General features: G+C 40.8%; 1 protein-coding gene across 2 annotated transcripts; it reads right to left on the reverse strand.

Annotated features, from left to right (window-relative positions):
• Nucleotides 1-683: 683 nt before the first annotated feature.
• LOC111978487 (centrosomal protein of 55 kDa) lies at nt 684-9779 on the reverse strand. Of its 2 annotated transcripts, none has more exons than XM_024008583.1 (9): nt 9674-9779; nt 8911-9119; nt 8227-8499; nt 5493-5546; nt 5210-5351; nt 3845-4146; nt 3385-3456; nt 1285-1416; nt 684-1138 (listed from the first exon to the last, which is right to left on the reverse strand). In XM_024008583.1, the coding sequence occupies exons 2-9, from the start codon at nt 9094-9096 to the stop codon at nt 938-940; spliced, it is 1362 nt and encodes a 453-aa protein (XP_023864351.1). In that variant the 5' UTR covers nt 9097-9119; nt 9674-9779; the 3' UTR covers nt 684-937. The 2 variants fall into 2 exon arrangements, with proteins under 2 accessions (XP_023864351.1, XP_023864352.1); XM_024008584.2 differs by having other exon boundaries at nt 8227-8481; nt 9674-9758.
• Between the last annotated feature and the right edge of the window lie 2 nt (nt 9780-9781).

Raw genomic sequence — 9781 nt, forward strand, 5'->3', positions numbered from 1 at the left:
AGTCATTTCTGGGTAACAAGTAACTTACTGTGATAGTTGTCCATTAAAATTGTCAAAAAGAAAGAAAAACTTTTTAGCAAAAAACTATTCTCAAGCAAGAATTTTATTAGGAATGTCAGAGTGGTCCGAGTAGAGGACACTAAAGCGGTGCATTAAACACAGTTAGGATTGTGGCTTCGGGAGCAATCCATGGGCCCCTGAGTGGCGCAGCGGTCTAAGACACTGCACCTCAGTGCTAGAGGCATCACAACAGACCCTGATTCGATTCCAGGCTGTATCACAACAGGCCGTGATTGGGAGTCCCATAGGGCGGCGCACAATTGGCCCAGCGTAGTCCAGGTTAGGATTTGGCCGGGGTAGGCTGTCATTGTAAATAAGAATTTGTTATTAGCTGACTTGCCTAGTTAAATAAACTGGTCAAAATTGTTCATACTTTAACAGTGTTAGTTTCCTCAGCTGTACCAATATGATACAAAACACATGAAAAACTGAATTGACTGCACTGGGCCTTTAACACTGATGGAATACACCTTAGGGATGTAAACAATGCTTATAGAAAGACAAGGTACAACAGAAAAAATAAAGGAGCTATGTGGTGAACACTTCTTTCATGTTCTAATCTTACATAAGTTCTATGTCAAAACAATCCACACAAGATTTTAAAAATCACAAAAAATATATAATAATAATAATTCTAAATGGTTTATTCTTGTCAATCAAAAATAGTCACTGATTTCTTGGTAAACACACCTTCAGGATCTTACAGTAGATCATCAGTAGACACTTTAAAATAATGAGAAAGAAACACTGTCATGTAAAAAGAGCATAAACACAAACCAAATAGACTCTTATAAGATTATATAAAAACAATATCTTATAAACAAAAGCAAGACCGAGACTGGCCAGATGTACTCCCTTTTAATTCCCTATAGGCTGTTCAAGCGAAACAGTAGTCGAGGTGGGCCAGCAGTTCTCTGTGTTGACTGGTGGTGTATGGGGCTCTACACTTTGGACACTCCAGGAAACTCTCGTCCAGAAGGTTTTTGGAGGGCGAGGTGGGGATGGGATCCTCAATGGACAGCCTATCAAACTCCAGCTTGTTGTAAGATCTTGGCTCAGAGAAACGAGACTCTCTCTGCTGTTTTTGAAATTGAAAATACATAGAAACCAATCAATTGGCCCACAGTTGCTTATCTGAAGATAGCAAAGGTATTCATGATGACAATTGAAAAGCAGAAAAGTCAAAAGAATTGAAGTGTACTACAACATTTTGCAATTGCTTACTTGATGGCTGGATTCCAGTCTTGTGATTTGGTCCCGAGCCTTGCGCAGCTCTTTCAGGACCTTGTGCAACTGATGCTGTAAACTCTGCCGATCAAGTTTCTCGTTCTCAAAGTCTTTGGCAGACAGCTGGATCTGGGGGGAATAGACAACAGCAAATCAAGAGAGCACTACAGAGATCTTGGATGTTGTATTGCATAAGAGATGTTATACAACAGAGTATTTCACAATCTAGAGTCAGGAATGGTTTAGGTTGCCAATAGAAAATACAATTGTATTTGTCACATGCACATAACATTAGCACCCTAGGTAAATAATTTTTTATTTTTGTTTATTCTCTTGGTCTTTCAAAATATTCAGAAAAATCTAACTTTTATTTAAAGTAAAACAAATGAAAGAAAAAAAGAAATTCTTAACTTAAAACAAATATTTTTCTCAAATATACGTGGGCTACAATTATTGGCACACCTTCATTCAATACTTTGTGCAACCTCCCTTTGCCAACAGCTCTGAGACTTCTCCTATAATGTGTAATGAGGTTGGAGAACACATGGCAAGGGACCTGAGACCATTCCTCCGTACAGAATCTCTCCAGATCCCAAGGTCCATGCTTGTGGACTCTTCTTCAGCTCATCCCACAGGGTTTCTATAGGGTTTAGGCCAGGGGACGGCCATGGCAAAACCTTGATTCTGTGGTCAGTGAACCATTTTTGTGTTGATTTTGAGGTGTGCTTTGGTTCATTGTCCTGCTGGAAGATCCAACCAAGACCAAGCTTCCTAGCAGAGGCATTCAGGTTTTGATTTAATATCTGCTGGTACTTGGAGTCCATGATACCATGTATCCTAACAAGTTGTCCAGAGCCTTTGGAAGAAAAACAGACCCACAACATCAAAGATCCCCCACCATAGTTCACAGTTTGGATGAGGTACTTTTCTGCATGGATATATTTCTGTCTACACCAAACCCACCTCTGGTGTTTTTTCCCAAAAAGCTCTATTTTTGTCTCACTTGACCACAGAACCCGGTCCCATTGAAACTTCCAGTAACGTTTGGCAAACTGTAGGCGCTTGCGTTTGTTGTTTGATGACAGCAAAGGCTTTTTTTTATTATGGCAACCCTCCCAAACAACGTGTGGTTATGTAGGTGGCGTCTGATCGTAGTTTTGGAGAGTTTCTGACCCCAAGACCCAACTAATGTCTGCAATTCTCCAGCTGTTTTTTTGGCCACTCTCACCATCCTCTTCACTGTGCGTGGGGTCAATATAGACACACGTCCTCTTCCAGGCCGATTGTTAACATCTCCAGTTGCTTTAAACTTCTTAATTATTGCCCTGATAGCGGAAATGGGCATTTTCAACCGTTAAGCTATTTCTTATAGCCATTTCCTGATTTGTGCAGCTCAACAACCTTTTGTCACACATCATTACTGTATTCTCGGGTCTTTCCCCACAGTGATGGATGACTATGGGAACTTGGCCTGTACGTCCCCTCATATTTATACCCCAGTGAAACAGGAAGTCATGGCTTACCACTTAAGTATTCCTAATCGCTCAGGTGAATTTAAAAACGTAAAATATGAATTGGAATATACTTCAGTTAGATTTTACTCATAAGAATTTATAGGGGTGCCAATAATTGTGGCACACATGTTTTGGAGAAAAATATTTATTTCTCATGTGTTTTTTTYCCCAATAATTTGATTTCAATTAGGTTTATTTCAAAAGGTTAGATTTCTTGTGAATATTTTGAATGAAAGACCAAGAGGATAAACAGCAAATATATATATATTTTTTTTTACAGCCAGTTTTGCTCATATTTACTAAGGGTGCCAATATAAGTGGAGGGCACTGTAGACATTACCATGAAATGCTTACTTACTAGCCCTTAACCAACAATGCAGTTCAAGAAAGAGTTAAGAAAATATTTACTAAATAAACGAAAGCAACATTTTTTATAAAAAGTAACACAATAAAATAACAATAACGAGGCTATATACAGGGGGTGCTGGTACCGAGTCAATGTGCGGGGGTACAAGTTAGTCGAGGTAATTTGTACATGTAGGTAGGGCTAAAGTGACTATGCATGGATAAACGACCTACATACCTGCTGTTCCAGTACAGCAACTCTCCTCTGCTCCTCATTTTGATTTAACAGAGATTTCTGAAGTAGATTCACCTGAACAGAAAACAGTATTTTGTCTTAAAGGAAACTGGAGGTCCTATCTACATTCAGTATTACTATGTCTTTTGAAAGAACAGTGGGAAAGTGTAGAGGGTGTGAAGAAGAATAAGGAGCATAGGCGGGAAAGGGGCGGAGACAGGGATCGAACCCCCTTCTCCAGCGGGTATATATGGTTCAGCACAGAACATTTTTATTGAACTGTTGTTAGATAGGTATAGATATTCGACGAGATACAACCCGACTCATTTAAAAACCAACCTTTCCCCAGCAACTCTTCCACAGGTCATGGTTGCAAATGACAATGCTTTATAAATTAACTCACCTGGTCAAACAAAGCTGCACAATAAACCACACAAAGTATCTCCCTGGTGTATAACAGTACCTGCAGCAGCAGCTCAGCAGACCTCTTTCTCTCCTCCTCCAACCTGGCGTCCATGCTGTCCCGCTCGGACCTCATCCTGTTGGCGCGGTCGGCCAAGCACTTCCTCTCCTCGCTGACTGTGTGTCTGCTGCTGAGGCGCTCGGCCTGGAGCTGTTCTCGGGCCTCGGCCACCTCCCGGCAGCGCTCCTCGTACCTCCCCTGGACCCGCGCAGYAGCCTCCTTCTGGGCCTCTACGTCCCGCTTGGCATGCAGCAGAAGCTTGTCGTAGTACTCCTGCAGCTGGGGAGAAGACTTCTCTGGTGCTGGGGAAAAATCAAGCAGGGTTACAATATAATATGATCCTCTATGCAACACTTATGAATCGGTCACTAGGAAGTACTGTTTGTCAAGTAGACTTTGCTTTACCATTGTAATAGCTAATTATAACTCATTTGTAAAGGCTAATTATAAGCTTGAGTTAATTTCCAGAAATCGAATTAGCATAAAAAAATCCCCATCAAAATCCATCTGTTTAAACTGGAGCTATCCAGTTTTTTTTTTACCATGGGCTGCATCTCAATCCACCACATCTGCCAATAGCTGTTTTCGGCATCTGCAGTGGAAGGTCTACGACTCCCACAAGCGTCACAGGCTTAGTCTGTATTGCCAATCTGCCAACTTCTGTCTGTATCATCCGAACGGTTCGAGCGACACACTAATATGACCCTTCTATGGAAAGGCGAGTCTCTCACAAACACACACATTTGCTCTAGGATGCCCACARGCCAAACCTGAAAGCAGCCTGGTACCACCTTAATAAAAATGAATGGAATTATATAGTTTAATGCCTAAAATAAGGGGTTAAATCTGTTGTAAAAAAAAAATACAAATAGTTTCCTGATCTTTCTTATATTTCTTCAATATAGGACAGACACTTCAAAACAAACTTCCTTTAGATGCATTTACTTATTTTTACGATCTGTTTTTCCATGTATGAATCTGGTATTCAATTTGTTTCCATGGGCAGTAAGGCCAAATGTTTCATCAAAATGTTTTTATATATTTTGGGGGGGGGAGACCTAAAGGGTCCTAAAATTCTAAATCAAAAATCGAAATGGTCAGTGCTATGACTATCTTAAAACAATTCCATGTTCGCTTAGTAGAACCCCCCCCTATTAAGAAATGTTGTATTCACAGAATAACAAGCGTTGGCCTAGAGGATAATTATTTTAACCACATGGAACATTTTTTTTGTGTGAAATAAGCTTTTATAATGCRGAGAACATTGTGGGATCTGCCGATTTTTAACAGTGGATTTGCTCTTAACAGCAAACGAGTGCCAAATCCCACACTGCACTGTAGGCTCCGAGGCCCTGTTTTTTTTACCGGCTGAATCGCCTTCTTTGTGTTGTTGTTGGAGAGCTTGATTTAGTTGCTGCTCCAACTCAAGGGTTCTGGCCAGGACTGCCTTGACATAGGCCTCTCGCTGTTGGTCATAAACCATCCACTGTTGGTTCTTCTCCAAAGCCTTACGGAACCCAGGAAAAAGACAAACGGGGGTAAGGGTTAGGTTATACAGTTTCCTTAGCACTCAACGCACTACAATTTTTGAGCAGACAAAGACGAAAACAAAAAGGCAATTTTAATCTTGACAAGTTATTCAACTCACATCTCTCAGGTGATCCTGAACTACTGCAACCTCACCAGTGGGGACCCTGCCATTCTATCAAACAGTATAGAAACACAGGTATTAGAATATATCAAAACAATTGCATAGGTGTACACAACAGATACAATCACCTTCTACGTGAAGACATGGTCTGTTCTATGTGGGTCTGAGGGAGACGAGTCTTGGATGCTTTACTTAAAAAGTCTAATGCAGATGTTTTTAATCGGAATATCACATCATTTCTGGGTAACAATTAAGTACCTTACTGTGATTGTTTATTTTTGACCATTTTAATTGAAAACAAAAATAGCTTCTTAGCAAAGAGCAATTTCTAGGACCGTCTGGGAGTAGTCTGAGTGGGAAAGGGAAAAGTAGATGTTATTGGCAGAGTAGTTTGGAACACTTTCTTATTGGTCTATTAACTAATTTACCGCCTGGTGATGTCATCAGGCAAACCAAAACTCCATCCCACCAAAACAGGCTGAAATTTCAGGCAAGTCTTTTCAAACAGCTCTTCCAMTAAAAGGGCATAATATATATAAAACACAAGGAAATCAAGATTTTGACTGCACTGGGACGACATTGGGACAAGAGGACATAATAAAATCATTAAAAAGGGCTGTAAGCCTAGCCTAGCTAAATACAAAGCCGCCTCTAGTTAAGTACTGCATACAATAATATAATGCCTAGGGTGTCCTTTAACCAGTCAGTGGCCTAGCCACCTGTTGGCAGCAGCGGCCTAGTCATAGTAAGCCTGGCTGGGATATATCCTCCATAACACCAAGGCCCAACTATCCCTGGTGGGGCTGCCTTCATTCTGCAATCCCTGGAGAGCGACGCCAGGTCCATCTCATAATAAATGTTAAAGTTAGCCCACAGGTTGACGTCTGATTGCCTGGTAAGACCAGGAAAATGATACCTATGACCTAAGGAGGCGGGATGTCTCAAGGCTGAGCCACTGTAAAAACCTATTGGTCTGTTCAGGCCCTTAACGCCACCTCGAGAGGAGAGGGACTGGGATCATAAGCGTGTCAACTTTTTCCCAGATGGTTTGCCCATCCTCTACGACTGAACATGTGCGATGGGGGTTATGTACCGGAGGGTAATGCCCCCGGTGATGAGGGCCTGTTGGGAGGTGGATTGCCTTGAACATAGTCTCATGGTTATTTGAAAGTTACAGATGGATTAGAGCATAGATAATAAAAACAGTTCTCTCTCTATGAATAAGACTAGTGGTAAACCATTTCCCCCCATACCACAGTGCTTTAAATTGAGGAAAAACTCATTTTATCAGAGGGAAGGATCTGTCATACTCGTCTGGTAGAGTGGTCAAAGAGAGTTCAAAAGGTTAAACAATTAAATGCTTGTGAAGCTCTGTAATCATAAAATGGCWAACTTTTCATTCTCACTCTTATAAATATGACACTAAGACGATTGGATACATAAGAAATCAGAAATAAATGTAATATTTGAATCATGAAAGATAATAAATAGGAAATGCTGTCAGAGCCTATTCAACTGGTGGCTACGGGCCAGATCCGGTCTTTTAATCAATTTCGACTGGCCCCTTGATCAATTCTGAACATTAATTAAAAAATCTGGAGACGAAATTCTGATGTTTATTGCCAAAATGACAARGCCTATCAGTGTGGCTTTTAGCAGCTCCAAATAAATCTTCCTATGAATTTGACTCGTGTGAACAGTGTGCAAAAAGCTAATATCACCCCATTCCTGAAAGCTAAGACTCTCAGGGACACGAACGTGCCTTCTGTTTCTCTCTATGAAGTCGTGCAGGAAATGTTAGAAGGGAGTGAGAAAAAGAAAAAAAAACACCTAATGACTGGGGGAAATTCATCCAAAGCTTAGGCCACCCCCCCTCCCCTAAAATAGAGAATCAAATAGCTTGCTGGTCCATGTTATTACCATCAGTGTGTTAGCGTAGTAAAAAGAAAATACTGTTTTCAGAGGATTTTAAAAATGACCTAATTACTTTTAGCAACATTTAAGTGCTTTATAATGGTGTGTGCTGTTTTTGATACAGTTCTCCGGAAGATTAATCGCATGTCGAAAATGTCTGGCGCCCCTGCAATTAACTTAAAAAAAGTGGCCCCCATAAGAATATTGTTGAGTAGCCCTGAGGTGCGTTCAGATTGCTTCAACGTTTGCTATGTTGCGTGATGGTTTGTACTGCACAACACGCTTCCCCAAAACTGTGTGCACCATTTCTCAACAGCCTTTGAGGTAAATTTGCTTACGTTTGGTGGTGTGGCCTGATCAATATGGGTGTGACCATCTAAAAACACAAAACCTTTGCAGTACACCATACAATAATCKCCCTGTGGGCCACCATAATCACAACGTTTTTCAACTGGTTGTTCAGAACAGTGCCACTTCAGATTAATTCAATGTTGCACCCCGTTCTGTTGTACTGAACGCAACCCTGCAATAAAGCCACCTGAGCTGAGAGTTAACATGTATTATGTCAGAGGAGGAGCCATTCCGAGAGCAAAGGCTGCCATCTAGAGTTCAAAAATAATATTTCACCTTGAGATTTTGAATGCCCCCAGTCTAACATCAACATTCATACAGGAAACTGTAACGTTTGAATATTGAGGGGYGTAAACTTTGAAGTGTCTTCCTGTCACACATACATTCTCTCCATAACTGATCCTAGGTTAACACAATGGAACAAGGTCTAGGCCTCCTCAGCAGCCTGAAGATTCCGCTCACCAACCTGGAAATCAGGAAACTGTTCCTCCAGTTCCTGACACCTTGCAGATACTGCCACCAACTTGTTCTTCAGGTTCCCGGTCTCCTCCGAGAGGGACTGGAAGAGTTTCTCTCTGTGCTCTGCCTCTCTCCTCCCCTGGTCCAGCTGAGACTGGAGCGATGCCACCACCTCTCCCCCACTGGAACTCAGCTGTTGTCTCAGAGTCTCCACCTCCTTGTCCTTTGCCAGCAGCTGCTGAGTGTTCCTCTCCCTTAACGTCTCCAGAGACAGAATTCTCTGCAATCAATTGCAACATTTTGGTAGTTTATTTCTCTTCTTAAATGAACACGATTCATCTTTATATTATCACAACTCCATCAAGACAATTTCAAAAGACAACGGTCTTCAAAGGAACACGCCCATGATGTTCTGAATGCTAAACCCACAGACTGCTAMAAAGCCACATTGTGAAAGTGAAAGTGATTGGTGGTCACAACAAGTTTATGAATGTGTTAAGTGCAAAGGTTGTTTTGGTTTGAAATGTTTCCTGTTTATGGATGTAGGCTACCTCATCACTACTGTGTCAACCCCATTCCATTTGGACTTTATAATAATAATTTGGCTGGCAATACTAGATTAGCCTAAGCATCTCACGATAGTCTATTTCTGCACAAGCTATTATGCTTTGTCATTTCGCTAGCTAGTTACCTCTAGCAGTTTGCTCTTGTCCAAGTCTGGTGGCCTCGCCGTTCGTTTTGATATTTCATCCATCATCTTCTTCATGTGATTATTTTCCTTCCTGAGTCTGTCCATTTCCATGTCTGCTTGCTTTGAGCTACTGGATTTAAAGCCTAACTTGTTGACAATGATCTCCTTGGTGCTTTTTGATGCCATGTCTGGCGTGTTACCTAGAAAAACTAGTTTGACGTTTTTTGTCAATGTATAACAATTAGAATCAYTCACATCTCATTCAATTGCACATTTTCAATCAAAGCTAAATACATCTAGGTAGTAAATCTAATAGGCAATACTCAAGTTTGTTTATATATTTAGGCATAAATCMAATTCATGTTGCACCTGCAGTGAGGCCTAGCTAACGTTAGTTGTTGAAATTGGCATGCCAAACACAAAACAAACTCAAGCCCAAAATAACAGAAGATGCCTAACCGAAAAAAACAAAATTTCTTCACAACTTTACAACCGAATGACATAAATAGAACATAATCTTACCAACAAGATACAGATAATCTGCTAGGTTGTTGGCTATATATTTTTCTTGAGTTGGTGGCTAATGCTAGTTAGCTAGCTAAGTTAAATACTGTACAGTAGGTGCTGGTCTAGCTAACACAGCTAGCCAGCAATCCGTCCTTATTTAGCTAGCTAAGCTTTTGTTCGTTCAACCCAAACTCTTTTCTAGTGTTAATAAAACATGTATGGGTGCATCTTTAAATATTTAGAAAATATAACTCACAACGTAGACCTCTGTTTCCAAAACAACAATCTAGGATGCTTGATTTATGAGAATGAAACGGACACTTTCTTGCTTCCAAGTTGAAAACAAGTTTGAATGCAGCGCGTC

Source organism: Salvelinus sp. IW2-2015, linkage group LG18 (assembly GCF_002910315.2).
Source record: "Salvelinus sp. IW2-2015 linkage group LG18, ASM291031v2, whole genome shotgun sequence".
Classification (NCBI taxonomy): Eukaryota; Metazoa; Chordata; class Actinopteri; order Salmoniformes; family Salmonidae; genus Salvelinus; species Salvelinus sp. IW2-2015.